Source organism: Neovison vison, chromosome 3 (assembly GCF_020171115.1).
Source record: "Neovison vison isolate M4711 chromosome 3, ASM_NN_V1, whole genome shotgun sequence".
NCBI classification, from domain to species: domain Eukaryota; kingdom Metazoa; phylum Chordata; class Mammalia; order Carnivora; family Mustelidae; genus Neogale; species Neogale vison.
Genome location: NC_058093.1, coordinates 75,749,082 through 75,769,838, shown reverse-complemented (window position 1 = coordinate 75,769,838; position 20,757 = coordinate 75,749,082). Strand labels below are relative to the sequence as shown.

At 33.5% G+C, this 20,757-nt stretch overlaps 1 protein-coding gene across 1 annotated transcript in view; it reads left to right on the top strand.

Annotated features, from left to right (window-relative positions):
* Positions 1–20,499, top strand: part of CWC22 (CWC22 spliceosome associated protein homolog) — a 59,386-nt gene extending 38,887 nt beyond the window's left edge. The window contains exons 12-20 of the mRNA XM_044242463.1: positions 997–1,101; positions 2,628–2,709; positions 6,528–6,588; positions 10,260–10,337; positions 11,001–11,153; positions 12,579–12,706; positions 14,838–14,939; positions 15,045–15,262; positions 19,655–20,499. Coding sequence (XP_044098398.1) covers positions 997–1,101; positions 2,628–2,709; positions 6,528–6,588; positions 10,260–10,337; positions 11,001–11,153; positions 12,579–12,706; positions 14,838–14,939; positions 15,045–15,262; positions 19,655–20,241 — 1,514 coding nt within the window. The 3' untranslated portion in view covers positions 20,242–20,499. The remainder of the gene's footprint in view (positions 1–996; positions 1,102–2,627; positions 2,710–6,527; positions 6,589–10,259; positions 10,338–11,000; positions 11,154–12,578; positions 12,707–14,837; positions 14,940–15,044; positions 15,263–19,654) is intronic.
* The last annotated feature ends 258 nt before the right edge of the window (positions 20,500–20,757 follow it).

Sequence of the window (20,757 nt, the reverse complement as noted above, 5' to 3'; positions counted from 1 at the left end):
TTTGTTAGAGATATTCCTGGGATTTTTATGTCAGCTAAGGGCTGAATGACAGCTCTTTGTTTGAATAAAATGATTTATTTTTCATGGTATGATGTTTTCTGATAGCATTAAATATTATATGTGTCTCCTGATTTATAATGCTCAGTTAAATATAAGAAATTAGAATTTCCCTAAAAGTAAGTTCACCCTAAAACTTTATCTTAGAAACTCCGATTTTAAAAGAAATACAGAAGTGAAGTGTTAGACGGGTTTGTAAAATCTTTTATCAGATCAACAGCGTACACAACATTGGGCAAAATATAACTTTAGTTTTTTTTATTTGTTTATTATTAATGTGATGAGTAGCCTTAGGTAGTCTCTTATTTACATCACTGTTTTCATCCAGTTCTAGATGTAAGCTGTATTTTAAGAAGTGATTTTCCAGTGAAGTGCTCATCTTACCAATTTTTTTTAAGGTTTTTAGACTTCTGTTTCTGATATGGAAAATTGTAAGATTAATTATAATATTCTATTTAATAGGTACACACTAGAATAAAAATCTCATTACTGTTTAAAGTAAACACTAAATTATGCAATTATTTTTTCTCCCTTTGTCTTTCATAGCCTAAATTCTTGTTTTCTATATCTACCTTAGTTTTGTATAACAGACTGTCTTCTTTCTGATGCTGAACTAATAATATTTTGACTCCAGTGTACTAGTTTCCAATCTTAACTTGTTTTTCCGGTGCTCTTGCTCTTTTGGAAAACTTCATCTACTTTTTTTTTGTTCTTGTTCTTCTCTTCCTGCCCTTATTTTATGACCATTTTCTGCTTGGCAGAAGAATGATACAGATGGCTCTCTGGCCACCGAAACAATAACACAGGCCCGTGTGCTCACTTTGTTGGGTGATAAACTGTAACCATTGTGGATTTTGGTGAACTGAGAATTATCTTCTCAGAATGAGATTCACGTGTATCACTTGCTCATTAATATTTTCCCATACTTTGTTCTGATAGAAATTCTTGATGAGGGAGATAGTGACTCAAACACAGACCAAGATGCTGGAAGTAGTGAAGAGGAAGAGGAAGAAGAGGATGAAGAGGGAGAAGAAGATGAAGAAGGTAAAAGTATAGCTCATTCAAGTAATATTGTGAAATACTCTGAAATTAAATTAATTCTAAAGTAGTCCTCTAAAATAGTGGTTCCCAATCTGTGGAGGGCTGGGGGCTGCTCCTGGCCTCTAGTGGGTGAAGGCTAGGGATGCTGTTCAACATCCTACAAATCACAAGACTGCCCTCACCACAACAGAGTGTTCTGTAGCCCAGAATGTCAGTATTGCTCAGGTTGAAAAACCCTGTTCTAAAAGTATTAAACAAGGAAATCATTTTGTAATATCAGCATAATTTTAGTTTGACATTTTATGCCTTTGAGTATAAACTGTGAAAAAGATGCATTCGTGTTGAGTGCATGTGATTCTGTAGCCCAGACATGAATGTGACCAATGAAAGTGGCCAAGTATTTATTTGCTGTTCATTTTGGCAAAATAGAGTGGGGAGGCCAAAAGCTGTGTCTGCACAAAGCAGGCATGATGTTCTTCTTCAGCTTCGATTGCTTTAGTTCACAGAAAAATAAGCTCAGACCTTTATTTTAGTTAAATCTTAGTTAAAACATCAGAACATACATAAGACTGGCCATTATTTACTTAAATTACATATTTGAAAATATTAAAAGTATGTCTTTACCTTTTAGGACAAAACATATTTTAGTTCTGTCCTAAAATGTAATTATTCTTCTACAACATATTTTATAAAAAGTTCAATTTTTTCCTGGTGTCTTTCTTACTTAAAACATTTCCTGTGTACTATATTTAGTTTTAGAATTTCTTTACATGAAAATACTGTTCAAATAAGAAATACTAAATATAGGAGAAGTTGTCATGCATTAGATAAGAGAAAATTTTGACAAATACACATATTTATATTGGACCCATCTAGTCTGTCATGATGATCCAGTGTTTTCTGAGACTAAATTTCTAACCATAATTTACAGTTCTTCCAAATTATCAGGCTACTGTTTATAATTCTGGAAATAATATTTTGCCAAACAACAGCATGAGTGCTGCCTTTTATGTCTAAATGAGCAAATGACACAGAAACAAAAATAATATTTCTGGCTTGATTTCGGACTTCTTTGAACTGACAAAAGCTATTAAAATACTTTAAGATATAGCAGAAGACTAGAAATGGCTACTTTGAGCACGCAAATACTATTTTACACTGTAGAAAATAGCATTACTGTTAAACTCATGGATTCTAAATACTTATGAAAAATTAGGGGCGCCTCGGTGGCTCAGTGGGTTACGCCTCTGCCTTCAGCTCAGGCCATGATCCCAGGATCCTGGGATCGAGCCCCGCATCAGGCTCTCTGCTCAGCAGGGAGCCTATTTCCCCCTCTCTCTCTGCCTGCCTGTCTGCCTACTTGTGATCTCTCTCTGTGTGTCAAATAAATAAATAAAATCTTTAAAAATAAATAAATAAAATCTTTATTTTAAAAAAAGGAAAGAAAGGTTATTATCTGGAGATACATTTTTAGTCCTTCACATTTATTTTTGTAGTTTCATAATTTTGTTATGTTTAATTTCTTTCAGGACAGAAAGTAACTATTCATGACAAAACAGAAATTAATCTAGTCTCATTTCGTCGTACAATTTATCTTGCTATTCAGTCAAGGTAAGATACTATAGCCAGTTCATCTTTATTTTTGAAAGAGGATGGACAAGAAGATGGGATTTTTTACAATCTGATGACAGAAAACTAGATGGCACTTTAGGGATTCTCAGACTACCTGCCCAACTTCATAGATCCCATAGATCCCTGCTGTTGATTCTTTGTTTCAAGAGAAAATTATCTTTATTTGTTTGGAAGGTCTAATTGTGTCACAGAATTTAACGTTTTTTTCTTTTTTTTTTTTTAACTTTGTCATTCCTTATAGTTAAATATCACTAATAAAAACCTGAAGACAGCTTGGTGTTACAGAGCTGGCACAGTATTAATTGTAGTGGAAATTTAATATTTTAAAATTTGGTTTCTAATTCTGATTCTAAGCAGAGAAGCACTGTTGTGATAACTTTTGGACACTGATTTTTTTGTGTGTGCAGATGGAAATGAATATATATGGAAATAGGAATTAGGAAGGTTTTGAGGACCCTTTGAAGTAATGTTAAGTAAGAACTACTGCAATGTCTTATGAATATCTTATTCCCTTTGAAGGCTGTGAGTTTGGTTTGGAAGAGAAATAAATGAAATATTAAATGCTTAGTACATCTGTTGTTTTTTATGCAAATCAGCCTATTGATTTAATGGCACAGTGTTTACATTTTGCACCGGAGGAGGAATGTTTTCTCAGTTTTGTTTTCTTACTAGGTTTTGTATATTTCCATTTAGTATGATGTAATAGCAAAAATGATTCATATGTAGGAGTCATCCTGTTTTTATTCTGTCTGAAAACTTTTTGGCTTGGATTCATCTTCAGAAAGAGAAATGTTACAAAGCAAAACATTGGCTAGAAATATTTTTGGTTTATCCTTACCTATTTCTTTGCCTTTTGCATGGAAGAAAAATCTATTAACTATGTTTTCATACAAACTTAAAGTGGAAAATGAAAATTTTTTGTTATAGGTAAAAATTCTTATAGTTTGACCTTTCATTTATCCTTTTTTAGAAATTCAACAGTAATCTGTTGTAAACAGCAGATACACTGTTTTAATATTGGTGTTAACATTAACTTTGAAGAGTTACAGTGGAGCTGTTTGGATAATTACTTAAAGGAAACTGTTTTTTTTTTAGTTTACCAAACCTTAATAGTCCTTGAACCACAGAAAATATTTTAAAAATGAAAGCATTAGACAGGTGACAGTCGGAATTACAGAGTGATACCAACTCTAGTAACGGCAATACCATTTCATGTGTTGGTATTTGTTAAGCGTTTTGAACCCCTAAATGTCTGGTAAAATAACTTATATATGACAAAGTTTACTATACTTAAAAATCTCATACATATTTTAGAAAGAACCACAAAGACTTTGGTAGACCAGATGTTTAAAGGACATGGTTGAGGGATTCATGTAATGGGATCCTGAATCATAAAGTTACTAAACAAATATCACTCTAGACTAAGAAGTGCTATTATTGGTCATTAAAACAGCTGAAGTGATTTACTGTGTGTTGCTTTTTTTTTCTTCAAAGCAACAGCACTCAATATTAATGACTTTAGGGAGATACAGGTAGACATTGGTGGGAATTTAAATTGATATGCTCTTTATGGAAAGTCTTTTAGTAACATGAATTAAGGGCTTAATGTTGATGCCATTTGACCATTTTTCAAAATTGACAGAATTATATAGAGTTGTTCAGTACAAAAAAGAAAAAGACTGTCTTGTCCAATACAAATAATCAAATGTCTAGTTTATGCCACTAGTGAAAGTTAGGCTAATGGGGAATTATTATTGGTATGGTCAAGTGGTCTGATTTAATGTGAAATGGGGCAAAAAAGGTATAGACTATATAGTACTGTACCAGTAGTATTTTTTATTAATTTTATTAATTTTTTTATAAACATATAATCCAGTAGTATTATCTTAAGTGTTTAGATAGGTAGACAGATTCTAGAAGTGACACATTAACATATCAACCATGGTTGCCTTGAGAAGAGGTTGGGTTTTTTGTGTCTGTGTTTTCCAGTTTTTTTGTATTTTTCAAAAGTCTTATGTTTACAATACACCAGTCTCTACCAAATATAATATAAATCAAGAATGGAATATAATCATCTAGTCAGATGGCAGTGAGGGCATTTTATACAGTTTACTTTTGGAAATCTTGCAGAGAGAACTAAGGTCTGACAACTGAACTACGTGGTGATTTTATTTTTTTAATTTCTTTTCTTTTATATTTGTTGACTGATCTCATCAGTACTCTTCTTACTGTTCTGGTTCTTTAATGACCCTCATTTATATAAAACAGAAAATATGTTGGTTTTGTTAATGAAACAGATTTTTTATTGAAAAGTAAACATTCCTGTTTATTCTTGCTTTCAAATGATGCTCCACTCTGATTTTTCATTATTGAAGCTCTAGCATCAGAGTGGTGGGTCTATCATTTTCCCACCAAACTTTCTTAGATTGGAAACATCAATCAAACCATTTGTAAACACAGCTGGAAAACTAACATCACGTAAAATCATTTTTCTTTGCTCTTCCCCTCAGTCACTCTTTATTTGTATTAAACCTGAAATTTATTTGACTTAGCAACCTAAGATAACTGAAATATCAAGCAAATTTAATTCATTTAATATTTACATTAAGTGCAATTTCAAAACAGTCTTGTGTAAGGTGTTACCAGATACTTCTCAAATAAAACAAGAACAAGGAGAATAGACTGCCATACAGCTAACTTTTTCTCACTGGTACTTATTAGATAAGCAGAAAGTTATAAAGTATTTTTCTTAATTAATTGACTCATTTTTCAGATTTTGCAGCGTTTTTTCCTGCATACTAATTCTGTTTTTAAATCAAATCTAGGAAAGTGTCACATCTTTCAAAATACTTTTTGGTAATATTGCTGTATTGTTGAAGTTTATCGATTATAGTTTAATATTTTAATCTTAGTGCCCGATATTGTTTAATATTACCTGTTGCAGAAATGCTTTCTGATATATTTCTTTCTTCATTTTAGTTTTTTTTTTTTTTTTTTTAATTCCTTTACATTGTACCATCCTGGGTTATTACTCTGTTATGCTTACAGAAACTCAGTATCAGAAGCTGAGGAATTAGATGAACCATAAAACTAAACTCATAGTCATTCTATTTCAGTGACTATTTATTTCATACTGCTGATATCAAAAGAATGAAGATTTGAACATTCTACCCAAAGTACAAATACATTAGCATTATTCATGTATTGAGCGTACATTAAATTTGGTAATTCTCTTAAGTATATTGGAAATATTTTTAATGAAACTTAATGAATGTTGTATAAAAGCAAATTTTTTTTCCTTGTAAGTGATTTTGATTATTTACTATTTTTATACTTAGTTTTTGAAAATGTAGAAGCACTGTGGTTGGGTATGAATCAAGATAACTTGTAAAGGTGGTGATTAAGTACTAGATGTCAGGCTGGGCTCTGGAATATCTCTTCCCTCTTCCTGTCTTGGGTCAGAGATAAGTGGAAATATTTAGCAACATCATAAAAATTTGTTTATTTTCTGTCTATGTATTTGCCCATTCTGGACATCTTAAATAAGTGGAATCATACTTTATGTGGCCTTTTATTTCTGACTTTTTCACTTCACGTAAATCAGAGTTCATCCATGTTGTAGTACGTCTCAGTACTCCATTCTTTGTAGATTTAAGAGCTATGTCTTTTCTACAGACACGATGCAGTACTGTGAAGTTATAGTTAAAAAGTTATTTTAAACAATTGTTGAAGTAAGATCCTTATTTATGAAAGAGCAAGTTTTTAACCTAACTGTTGTGACCACTTTGTCTCTACAGTTTAGATTTTGAAGAATGTGCACACAAATTGCTGAAAATGGAGTTCCCTGAAAGCCAAACAGTAAGTCACAATAATATTGTTTATAAAAATGTTTAAGACTGTTAATATAGGTTTTATGAATTGAAATAATAACTCAGTATTGAATATTCATTTTTTAATGTAGATATTCTAAAATTTTAAAATAACTTAAAAATTAGTTCTGGGGTGCTTCATTAATGCTCCTCATTGCAGTGAATTAAATGGGCTGCTTAAACGGGATGTAGGAAAAGGAGGAAGTCTCTTTGATCCATTGCACTTTACAGAAAATTTTGAGTGGTTGCCCGTAAATCAAATGGTAGCTTAAAATACAATAGGAAATTTGTTCCTTAATGAATTGCCTACTCTATATACTTACTGTACTCTATCTCTATCTACTTACTCTACTTACTGTACTAAAGCATCTTTTGTGATAGAAATTATACTGATCACCATACATGTTGTTATATCACTTAAATTGGATATAGAAGACTGTCATTTTTTTCATTCATTAATGCAACAAAATATATTCAGCATATACTACATGTCAGACTCTACAGGATACCAGGGATTCAATAATCCAGTAATGTTAGCCCCCCCCTTAGTCCATGGACTCATAATCTTACAATTTAGAATATACTTCACTGTTCAAAGTATCATAGAACCCTAATGCCAAAAATGATAAAGACTGGATTGAGTAGATTATCTTGGATGTTTTTTCTAATTGCATTTTTATTTAGATTGTTCCCTGCCCATCTCCATTGAGCCAAGGTTTTGGGGGTTTTGTTTTTCACACCCTGGTTTACACACGGTGGACCCAGCAGAGATGCTAGAGTGAATATATCAACTCTAGGCTGTTTCTATTTCTAAACGATTTTGACTATCTGAGCTGTTACCGTTAGGTGTAAGTGCTTTGTCTTAAGGCTCTTAATATGATCTGTTACGGGGATTGGCAGACGGTGGCCCAGGCCCACTATCCATTTTTGTAAACAAAATTTTATTGGAATACAGCCATGCCCATTGATTGGTATATTGTGTATAGTTGTTTTCACCTTATGACAACAGAATTGACTGGTTGCAATAGGCACTTTATGGCCTCTAACTTCTGAAGTATTTACTCTCTGGCCTTTGAAAAAGTTTACCAATCTTTTTCTAGATTATAAATTTCTTCTTGAAATGACATGGTATGTAATTTTGAGAAGAAATTATTCTTTTCAAATTTAAAAAGTTCTTTTTCCCCCTCTTATTAAAGTTTGTTTATTAGTATATTAGTAACAGTGTACCTATTTGTATCCTGGGTGCACTTGATTTGTTCACTTTTGAAAGGAAATAAATTAGTGAATTAACCTTTAAAATTATAATTGAAACTGAAATTACTATATGATCTTGTCACATTATTAGAGGAGTATAATTAAGTCATTTTAAGTTTTATTAATATTAATTCAGAGGGTAGTTGTTCTAGAACTAACCTCAACATATTTTGATAGCATTTGGAAGAATGTCTTAGTGCATCTATTTTCATTCACTCAAAAGACTCTCCTAAAATTGCTGTAATATTTAATTAAAATGTTAAAATATTTAATTATTGTAAGCCACAGGGAATAACTCTTATAATTGCATTTAGTCTAGGGAAGAAAGTAATTTGTTTTGCAAGTAGCATTGGCTTATTTAGCAATGCTCTCAGCATATTACCATGTTATATTGTTTAAAACCTGATTAACTGTTATGTGATTGTAAAATACAATGTTAGTAGAAAGAGTTGAAAATGCATTTTAATACATCAAATTAACATAATGTGGCAGAACTCAGAAAACCTCATTTTAACTTTTTAGTACTATATTAATTTTGACATAGTACATTTTTTCAGAACTTATGCATTAATAAGCATTTTCTTTAATTGAGGTGACTTGTGATTAATCATAAAAAAATAATAATTTAGTAATGTAATGATATCTGAAAACAACTTCAAATTGTGAATTAAGGCCTTTTAAGTAGATTGTTTTATAAGAAGATTATCAACTTCCAGAACAGCGCTATCCAATAGAACTTTTGCAATGATGAAAATGTTTGTGTTCTACACTGTCTAGTATGGTAGCCACTGGTCACATGTGATTTTTGAGTACTGAAAATGTGGCTAGGATGACAAAAGAATGAAAATTTTAATTTTATATAATGGCATTTAATTAATTAGCTAGGGGCTAGCATGCTAAGACAGCACAGTTCTAGAGTATTTGTTCTGTGCTTCTTTAGGACCCTTTTCCTCCCTCTTGCACATGGATATATGCAGTAAATATAGATAGACCTAAGTTTTAAAAATAGTTACAGTACGGTGCCTGGGTAGCTTAGATGGTTAAGCGTCTGCCTTCCGCTCAGGTCATGATCCCAGCGTTGTGGGATTGAGCCCCACATTGAGCTTTTGGCTCAGCAGGGAATCTGCTCCTCCCTCTCCTACTGTCTCTCCCCCTGCTCATGCTGTCTCTCCCTATATCTCTGTCTCAAATAAATAAAAGAAAAGAAAATATATTTACATATTTACTTAGGTTGCATCTCACATTGTTAAATATGACAAAATGTCAAAATTGCTAATTGAAAATACTCAGGTGAAATTAAATAGAAGTAAAAATGAACTGAAAGGGTATATATTATATTTTATATAATAAATATTATATTTATATTTTCCATTTATAGAACACAAATACATTGCAGTTACTATATTTGGAAAAAGAATAATTTTTAACTTTTTGGTAAATGTTTTGTAGAAAAATATATACTTAGTCAATTCTACAGCTGTGGTCAAAGAATGAATTTAGGCCTTTTTAAATTTTGTCTCCATTGAGATGTCCATGTTGTCTGAGTTTCTTTGTCTCTGAAATTGATATAATCAACACATACTTCATTACAGTATTTTAAAATTATAAATCATTTGTGATGATGGTATTTCTGGTCCTGGATTAACTCTTGCATTTATTAGCTCAACAGAATTTTTGCACAGGAGTTGTCAAGGCACAAAAATAGCTGATTAGATTGTATATTACGCCAGTAGTTATGGAATGATTTGATCTATTTGTATAGATTTATCAATGGTTCATACTTAATATAAATGTGTAACATTTATTTTGAGGCTAGAAAATCCAGCCACAGAGGTGTTTATTTCCTTTGTTCTTTTAAAAAGACCTTTTATTAACCAGAGTATCATTTAAGTTAATGTTGTAACTATGCTTATTTATGCTTCTATGAGGACTCATGTTCTACCTTTTCCATACTAATTAAATATATTCCTTAATAATTGAGTTTAAAGGTATATAACTGAATTATTAGGTGGCATATGGATGAGCTGTATTTTTAAAGATTTTGTGTAGACTCTTTTTAGAATATAGTCTATTCAGTAGTCTCTTCATGGTATATCTGTTTCATATAGTAGATATCTTAAGGTGGTTCATACTTAATATAAATTTACAATTTTCTAATCAATCTAATTAGCATGGATGACTATGGAAACTGTCAGCCAGGCTGAAGGCTTTGAAAAACTATACAGGTTTGACATAGATTGAATTTCTTAATTTTGTCCTGATAACTTAAGCTCACAAAGCTTTGGAAGTTTTGTGTATTTAAACCCTTATTTAAAAATTCAAACTGTCTCTATCATATTGATAAATTATCATACAGCATGGATTCATTGTTTTATGAATCACTAATGCAATTTTTTTTCCAAATAGAAAGAACTCTGCAACATGATACTTGACTGTTGTGCCCAACAAAGGACATATGAGAAATTTTTTGGCTTATTAGCTGGGGTGAGTTACAGCCTCATTTTTCTTGTTGGAATTTAGTAGAATCACTAGGGGAATCCATAACATGAATATTGTGAATTAACGTGTCTGCTTTTTGGTCTTGTCTAATATAAGAGCAAGTCTTCGCTAAGAGCTTGTTGCTCTTCCCTCGGGTTTCCCATCCTCTGTAGTTTCCTCCTTTCCTACTTCATTTTGCTGTGCCTTATTAACATTGCTTATGACTCTTCCAGAACTTTTTGAAATTCTATATGCTTTGTAACAGTTTCCCAAAGAGGACAATTAAATGTTGCCTTTTCAAAATGTCAAAGCATTTTCTGAAGTCAAGTACATGTTCAGGCAACACAAATAGAGCATGAGCTAAAATAAGTTTTTAAATCTAAACTCTACCCACAGAGAAATATATTTGCATAGTATATAAATGTATGTGTCTATGATAAGCTACTTGTATAATTTTGTTTTAGTGTATAAATCCCAGGTAAATAGGGATGATATACATTACCTTCTTTTTTAAGCATTCCATCATATAGCACAAAAAGATTGAATGATATTATATGCAAAATATTTACTAATTTTTGATTCAATAAATTTAGAAGGATCTAATATGCTCGTAATGGTATTGAGAGTCAGTTTTTAGTGCTACTGACCTTCAGTTTTTTTATTTATTAGCGATTTTGCATGCTAAAAAAAGAATACATGGAATCCTTTGAAAGTATATTCAAAGAACAATATGATACCATCCATCGCTTGGAAACAAACAAATTGAGAAATGTTGCCAAGATGTTTGCTCACCTTTTATACACTGATTCACTTCCATGGAGTGTAAGTAGATGAACCGATATTTATTCTTCCTTCCTCATCGCATTATTCTCGAATAGGTATTAAGTATAATATAACCATAGTTTTCCTATGTAGGAAATGTACTTTAAAATGAAATGTATAGCAAACTTTTATCGTAATGGCTATTTTTGAGGTTATATTCATACAATGTGGGATTGAGAAGTTAGGTAAATAACGTGAGTGTAAGAAATACCACCTGTGATGATTTTAACAGCCCTTTTTAATAGTGTTTTTTAGTAGTGATGGCTAATGGTCTTTTCAGGGGAAAATAGAGATTTTCCTCTTCTCTGTGTGTGCACACGTGCATATATACTCATACCCATGTACACGAATAGCTTTATGGTCCATGCATCATGTAGTCAGTTCTTTAGAACAAGATAAGATATCCTTGATACACAAATAAATACTGGATTGGAATTTAAAATACATTCGTGATGCTGGAATTTATTGTACAAATGCTGTTCATCCAACAGCCATTCATTTAGTTACCAGCTCTGTGCCCAGTCACTTGAGAGAGATACTGGGCATCCAGAGTGAACTATATATGATCTCTGCTTTAAAGGAGCATACCATATAAGAAATACATAAGGTAAGATATGCCCATAGCGCCAGTACAAAATAACAAGTGATAGGTTATAAGAAAAGTGAAGTTGAAAGAAAGAAATTACATCCAAGAGGAAAGAAAGAAAGAAGAGGATCACATTGTACTATACCACAACCTGATAGTAGAATGAGGCAGCAAAGTGACCTTATAAACGTTAGGTAGATTCTTGTAATATTGTAAGGACTAAGTATGTCTAGCTGCATTAATAGGTATTTTGTAAGCTGGCCTAGGAGCCTGATTATAATAATATTTTTACTACTTTTTTCCCCTCTGGGAATGAAAATGAAATCAAGGTTTTAAACAATCGAAGCAAATGAGTTCCTGGAACATAGAAACTGGAGATTACTTTTAGTTTTATTTGTCCTAAAACATCTCTGTGGCTTCAGTTTTTAAGGCTTAATCTTGGTATTCAGAACAAACCATCACTCTTCCTGTCTTTACCCTTACTGTATATGTACTATTCAAAACTGTAGCCTAATGCATTAAGTGGCATTTTGCCCCAAACCCCTATATATATCCACATTTTGATGAGTGAGTTTTAGGAGCTAGTAATCTTTGCTTCAGCATTATATACTTACAGCAGAATATAAAAGCACATTACTCAAGAAAGAATGAACTCTATTTCTGTAGTGTCTTAGCATTATGAAAATTAGCATAGAGAGATAGTCTTAAACTTTGCCAAGAAATAATACTTACTAGGACAAAGAAAGATACAGATAATTCTTTAGAGATGCTTAAAGTTATAAGTGTTGGTCATTTTGTCTTATCTTTAGAACAAAATAAAATTGTCTTTTAATTTTCAGGTTCTTGAATGTATAAAGCTAAGTGAAGAAACCACTACATCATCCAGTAGAATTTTTGTTAAAATATTTTTCCAAGAACTGTGTGAATATATGGGTCTTCCTAAACTTAATGCAAGATTAAAGGATGAGTAAGTTTATCATTATGCATGTTTTATTCTTACTGTCCTCAGGAATCTTCCTCCCATTGTAGCAACCTAAATCCACACTTGGTTGTAAAAACAAGAGTTAAGCCCCTAGGTCTTTCTTCTTCCATTAATTACTACTCTGAATCTCATGTTCTGTAGCACAGGACAACATGCGGGGTTTTTTTGTTTTGTTTTGTTTTGTTTTAAAGATTTTTATTTATTTGGCAGAGAGAGATCACAAACAGGCAGAGAGGCAGGCAGAGAGAGAGGAGGAAGCAGGTTCCCTGCTGAGCAGAGAGCCCAATACGGGACTCGATCCCAGGACCCTGAGATCACGACCTGAGCTGAAGGCAGAGGCTCAACCCACTGAGCCACCCAGGCGCCCCCAATATGCGGTTTTTAATGTTGGATTTTAGTTGCAGGAGAGTAAACACAGAATCAGTGCCTCTTTTAATTTAGTTAGAACACACAATTATTTTGCATGTTCACTGGAGTTTTCTAATGAGTATTACTTACAGTCTTATTTTCTTTTTTTTCTTATGATTTTATTTATTTATTTGACAGACAGAGATCACAAGTAGGCAGAGAGAGAGGAGGAAGAAGGCTTCCTGCTGAGCAGAGTACCCTATGCGGGGCTCGATCCCAGGACTCTGGGATCATGACCTGAGCTGAAGGCAGAGGCTTTAACCCACTGAGCCACCCAGCCGCCCCTTTATTTTCATTTTTAACCCAAATTTTGAACCTTAGAAAATTAATTAATTTTTGTTATCAATGGTAATTATTAAAAAAATAAATAAATAAATGTATTTAGATGACTCAGTCATGTAGTTGTTCAAATTATTACACTGAATGAGAATCTTGTTCCAGGACTATCATGTAATCCCTACACCAGCTTTCTTATTTCCAATTTATTCAGATTACTGTTGACTTCTACTTCATTCACACTGCTGAATCATCCTTTCAGATTTCTTAGTGACTGCCTGCCAAGTCAAGTACTTTTTCTCAATCTTCCTGCCCCCGGACTTTCTGGCCTTACTAATGCAGTTGGCCACTTGCTCACTGTGGCTCCTCACTTTCTTTTCATTCTGCCTCACTCTTCATGGTCTCTACTCTTCAATCTACCTCTCCTCTTTGCCACAGTTTCCATTCTGGCTTCAACATGCCCTCTCTGGGCTAGTCCCTATCTCCTCTTGGTTTCATAGACTAACCTTACCGGTCCCTGTCTACTTCACCTCTCCTTAGACTTCACCAACATTGCTCAGCTTGTTCATGCTTCCTTACCTCCATTTCCAGAGCTAGAAATCCTCTCTTTTGGTCTGTCCAGCAAAACTCTTAATTATTTTTCCTGTATGTCACTTTTTTCTGTGTTAACAGTTTGTCTTGACCCTGCTGGTTAGTCATTCAGTGTGGCACTCAGAACAACATGTCCAGACCACCTTGTATTGTTCCCATCCCTGGAAATTAATGATTGTATGCAGTCTTCATCCATGATTTCGCCCTTTTGTTGACTGTTTTTTCCCATCCCCCAGTGCTGTGTACAGTGCTGTGTGTGCATGTGTGTGTATATATATACAACAGAGATCTGTTTTTACTTTATTGTATACATTCACAGACTATGTGTATGTGTGTGTGTGATTGTGTATGTTATACAATATGTATGCATGTGTGATGTATAAAAAAGTTTTTAAAAACTTCTGTGGAGCGCCTGGGTGGCTCAGTCAGTTAAGCATCCAACTCTTGGTTTCCACTCGGGTCATGATCTCAGGGTTGTGAGATCAAGCCCGGTGTTGAGCTCCGCACTCCTTGAGGAGTGTGCTTGAGATTCTTTTTCCCTCTCTCCCTCAGGCCCCACACCCTGCACTACCGTGTGCTTAGGCTCTCTCTCAAATAAATAAATCTTTTTTAAGAAAAACCTCCTTTGTTGTAAGTTTAGTAAATTTTTACTTGACCCTACTTATTTCATTTAAATAGCATGTAGCCTAATCTAATAAATTATATAAATCTCTTACTTAATTGTATTTCATTTACCAATTTAAAAATACATAGAAAAACTGAAAAATGATTATATAAGAAATTTGCCTTTTTATCTTTAAGCAATGTGTTCTCTTTTGTTTATTTTCTTTTCTTGTTTTAGAACCCTACAGCCATTTTTTGAAGGGTTATTACCCCGAGATAATCCAAGAAACACTCGGTTTGCCATCAACTTCTTTACTTCGATAGGTCTTGGAGGTTTAACGTAAGGATAGTTTTCAAAATTTTAATTATAATTTAATTTTAATTATAAAATTATCTCATAGGTGCCTTCAAAGCAGAAACTAACAGAGATTATATCTTTAATTAGGGATGAATTGCGTGAGCATCTCAAAAATACACCGAAGGTCATTGTGGCGCAGAAACCAGATGTTGAGGCAAATAAATCCCCTTCCTCTTCCTCTTCCGCGTCCTCCTCTTCAGAGTCGGCCTCCTCTGCCTCTGACTCGGACAGCAGTGACAGTAGTTCAGAGTCTTCCAGCGAAGACAGTGGGTCTTCATCCAGCAGTAGTCAGAGCTCTGCCTCAGGTATGGAAACTCACTTCTAATGGATTGGGCTCTTTGCTAACAAGTATATTGCTGGTGACGTTTACAGCAAGGGAAGAAAATAATTTGATTGCTTAATTATTTTAGAGTTCAGTTGTTTAAAAGCCACAATTAATAATATAAATGATCATCTGTCCCTGCTGGAGCCTGTAGTGAATTGCATCATTTATAATGCTAGTATTACCTATTGGAATCCTCTTCATAGAAATGAAGATATTTCATTGCAAATACTTGTTTGAGTGACGACTAAAATGCCATTCATTCATAGTGCCTATAGTCCAGTTTATAGCTTTTCTAGTAGTTCTATTTTTTAAAAAAATTTTTAAAGAGTTTTTTACTGTAGTGAGGTCATGTTAGCTACTGATAAATGCCATGCGTTCATTGCACACATCGTAAGTGTAAATGTTCATGAAGAGAACACATCCACATGCTAGCTACCCATTACCAGAGTTACTAGCTACTGCCGCTCCTCCCATCCACTGCCTCAGGGCAGCTACTACTCTTATTTGTAATTCTGTAATTCATTGTGCCTGTTTTTAACTTTATAACTGTGTTTTGTGAACTTCTTTGTGTCTGGCTTTTCTTTCACAATTTTGTGAGATTCATCTGTAATACTGCATTTAGTTATAGTTCCTTCAATCTTATTGCTGTATAGTTTTCCACTGTATGACTAGGCTACAGTCTATTTAACATCCCTTTTACTCAGAAGCAATTGAGATATATAAATAATATTCCTATGAATATCCTTATTCATACTCGGTAGGTATGTACATATATGTAAATGCACATATATGTACATGTGCATTTCCGTTGGGTTTGTCCTGGGAATCACTGGGTTGTAGGTTGTGTATATATTTAGCTCTAGTAGTTACTGCCAGCTTGGCAAGTCAGTATTTCAGTTTACACCCCCATCAGCCATGTTTGAGAGTTCCAGTAGCTCCCATCCTCTCAGCACTTTGGTTGGATATCTTCTTCATTTTAACTGTTCTGGTAGATATGTAATGGTATTGCATTGTGGTTTTAATTTGCATTTTCTTGATCATTAATGAAGTTTAACACTATTTTATAATGTTATTGGTCATTTGGGTATTTTCCTTTTTGTGAATGTCTTTTCAAATCTTTTGCTACCTTTCCCCTCTTTCTGTTGTTTTATGAAGTTGTCTCTTCTATAAATTTGTTGTTCTTTAGGTTTTCTGGATATGTATCTTTTGTCACATGTATGTATTGCAAATAGCTAGTTCCATTCCATTCTTGTCTCTCCCAGCCTGTGCAGCTGCCAGAGCTCTGTTGGTCTCTCTGTCCCTCAGCAATAACCCTGGATCAGCAGATGCTCATAGGGAGAAAGTGGCTGTAGAATGTCAGCTTACTTCTCCATGGTTCCGCCCTCTCTAGAATGCTGGCCCTTAATCAACTTAAAAGAAAGTTGCAAATAGTACAGAAAATTCCCATATAGCCTTCACTCAACTTTTCCTAGTGTTAGTATTGTATGTAACCAGAGTTCCATTACCGAAGCCAGGAAATTAACTTGTAACAATACATTAAACATATTCTTACTTGAATTTCACCAGTTTTTCCATTAATGTCCTTTTTCTTATTCCAGGTTCCTACTTGGATTGAACTGAGTTTCTTCTTAGTCCTCTATAACCTATTCCTCTCAGGCTTTTCTTGGCTTTAATGGCTCTGCGACTTTTGAAGTCCTCTGGTCACTTATATTTTAGAATTGGTCCCTCAACTCGGATATCTGTCTGATGTTTTTACATGATTAGAATGAGGTTATGCATTTTTGGACAGAATACCATAGAAATAATGTATTCTTAATGCATCTTATCTTGGAGTTCATAATATTGATATGTCTTATTGGTGACATTAACTTTGATCACTTGGTTAAAGAGATATCTGCTCAATTTCTTTTGAGCAGAAAAGGACAGAAACTCCTTTTCTCTATAAATTAATGTCTTGTAGGGAGATAATTTGATACTATGCAAATCTTCTCTTTCTCCTCTACCTTTCGCTCTTTAATTTTAGCATCCATCTTTGGATCTCTTGTCTGCAATACTGAACTACTGTGGTGTTTGCCGAATGTGATTTTTCCATTTGTCTTTTTCTTCTGCATTTAGTGATTGAATTTCTTCTGCAAGAAAGAATTATCCCTCTCCCCCACCCCCACTTATTTGTTAACTTTACATTTTATCAGTGTGGACTCTTGGGTATTTATCTGAATTAGTTAAAATCCATTACTATAATTTATTTTGTTGTTCAGGTCATTTCAGCTTTGGCAGTTAGGACTCCTTGAAGTTGACCCTCTGTTCTTTCAACATACACTATCCTGTCGTTTTGTTTTTTTTTTTTTTTTTTTTTTGAGCACTGCCTTTCTTTGTAATATCTCAGGCTGTTCAAGATCTTTAGTGCCTTCAAGCAGAAGATTTTAAATTTTTATCTGGCGTTTCTAGTTGTTTTCAGGAGGGGCACTGGCCTTCCACAGCTTTTTCCATCCTTCCTAGAAGTAGAAATACAGTAGTAAAGGATTTTTTTAAATGTGCCATTTTCTGAGAAAGTCTGTTTCGTTTTCCCCAGGATCAACTCTGTTTTCTTCCATCACAGTATCTTAGTCTGAATGAGAGATAGTCTTATTGGCCAAAATGCATATCATTTCTTACTTTTTAATGCATATTTAGTGGCAGGATAAAGTAGTTGGAAGGTTGATCTTTATACTTTTGTTCTCTGGCTTATTGCACTTAAAAGAGTGTGTGTGGCAGCCAGAATTGTGGGACTCTCAGTATTTTATATTATTAGAGCAAGATTGCATTTGCCCACAGGAAGTCTTATTCTTGAATTAAAATACGTTAACATTGTTCATTTAATATTCACCTCTTAATTCTAAAGAATTTGTTATTTCATGATATCTGTTTTGAGAACAGATGATAACACAGCTTGAATTGCTGCAGTAAGGAATCTTGCTGATTCGAAATAAATTTGCCTCATCATACAATTTCAGTAGAGAGTTTTCTGTTTTATTAGTAAAATATTAAGTAGCATAAAAGCAATAGGAACTGTCCCAAAATTAGAAAATTATAAAGCAAACACCCAACAGTGGGTTGGTTGCCTACTATGGTAGGGCTCAGGGTTTTATGTCAGCACCGTCCTGAGAGTGGTGAATAGTAGGGACAGAGACGTTGATTTAGCACACATCCAGATGGTTTCTGCTTGGGTAGCTGCAGCTCAGCTGAGCTGCTTGGTAGGAACCAGAGAAATAAATCCTTATTGGCAAACCAATGGACTATGCCAAGGGTAGGCATTTGGCAGAAGAAATACAGGTTGGTACAGTGAGATTTAGGTGGAGACAGGACGAAGGTAGGCAGTTTTCTACCATATTTTTTTTCTGTATATGTATGAATTTGACAGAACTTTTAGTCTTCTCAGCACCTTTGATTTATGTACGCAAAGGAAATAACACAGATAAACTGATTAAATTTGTTTTATAGCTTAAAATTTCACTGTGATTATTTAATATTTATATTTGTGATTGTATCAGTAAGATTGAATTGTTCTCAGCCATTTCAAAAGAGTTTTCTCAGAAATCAAGATAAGGCCTATGATTATATGTCTTTTTTTTTTTTTTAAGATTTTATTTATTTATTTGACAAAGAGAGAGATCACAAGTAGGCAGAGAGGCAGGCAGAGAGAGGAGGGGAAGCAGGCTCCCCACTGAGCAGAGAGCCCGATGTGGGGCTTGATCCCAGGACCCTGAGTTTATGACCTGAGCCTAAGGCAGCAGCTCAATCCACTGAGCCACCCAGGCACCCCTATGATTATATGTCTTAACAAGCTTGTCTTCCTGGTGTAGATACTGCTTCTCTGATAGCACTGGAGAGCAGAACTATTGTTTTTGTAGGAAGAGGTTCTTATTTGAAAAATACATATTCATGCTATTAAACACAGTAACCCCACTTCCCCAGCTTTAGGAGTGATGTTGCTCACATGTGTGCTCACTGTGTTTTTATTAACATGTCAGATCTGATTACTATTCCATATGACATAATGCACAGGGCTGGAATTTCTGTTTTTGAATAAAATTTGTAAGTGGAAATGTACCTGTTAGTCACTTTATAAAAAATTTTACATTTGCTATAGTTTATTTAAAGTTTCTGTTTATAGCTTTGAGTCTAAGGATCAAAACAGTACTTTGGTGATAAGATACATATTCTTAAAAATTACTCATCTTGTAAAATATCCCGTTGTAAGACTTTCCATTCAATTTAGTTTTGCATCCAGTTTGTCTGAATTAATAAACCTACAGTGGATTAATAAATGTAATTGTTAAATTATTAAATTAAAGATTAAAATAAAAGCTAATGATTTCTTTTACATATGCAGATAAAGATAGAAGAAAGAAGGGACAAGGAAACACCAGAAGTAAGGAAGTAGATAAATTGATCAGGAAACAACAGAGCCATGATAGGAAACAAGAAGAAAGAAGGCCAGAGCAAAGGCATCGGGAAACACGGACTGAAAGAGAAAGAAGGTCAGAAAAACATAAAGATAAAAATTCAAGGGATCCAAATTGGAGAGATCCCATAACAAAGTACACTTCAGACAGAGGTGTTCCTTCTGAACGAAATAGTTACAGTAGAATCATGAATGACAGAGACCAAGAAGCACACACAGATTTGGAAAATAAGTATGGTGATCCCAAAAAGAAGAGAGGAGAGAGAAGAAACTCTTTTTCTGAAAATGAGCACAGACACCGAAATAAAGACTGTGAAAATGTTATAAGAAAAGATAGATCAAAGTCAAGAGAAAAGAATAGAAAACATTCAGGTTCTAGAAGTGATGAAGATAGGTATCAGAATGGTGCCGAAAGGCGATGGGAAAAATCTAGCAGATACTCTAAACAATCCAGAGAATCAAACAAACATCAGGACTGGCGAAGAGAAAAGTCTCCAACAAAGCAAAAAAAATAGTTCTACAAAATTACAGAAACTGAACATGCCTTATATTCAGTTGAAACAAATTATTTTCTACATTAACGAACTTTATAAGAATTCTTGTATAAAGTACTGGTTTGTATTTGTACATTTAAAAAAATTTTTTCATTTTAACATGTTTTATAATTGATACATCTCAAGGCCCTCCACTTAAAATTATTTGAGAAGTTTCACCAGAGAGGGATGTAATTCTTGCTTATATTTTGTTAATAAAATGATCAAATGCTCATTGAATCAGTGATTTTTTTTCATTGACAAAATTTTTTTTCCTGATAATGTTTCCAGTTGTTTATAGAATTATTATAATGAATTATCAGTGGCTTTTTTTTCTTTTTTAATAACTAGAGACCAAAATAGATGAACCATTTCAATGTAATATTTTTGCTTTGTCAGTGAGATGCTATGAACCTTTTTAGGAGTCACTTATTTTTTAAATAGGAATTATTTCAAGTTTCATATTACTTCTTGAACAAAGTAGATATGTATAATTTT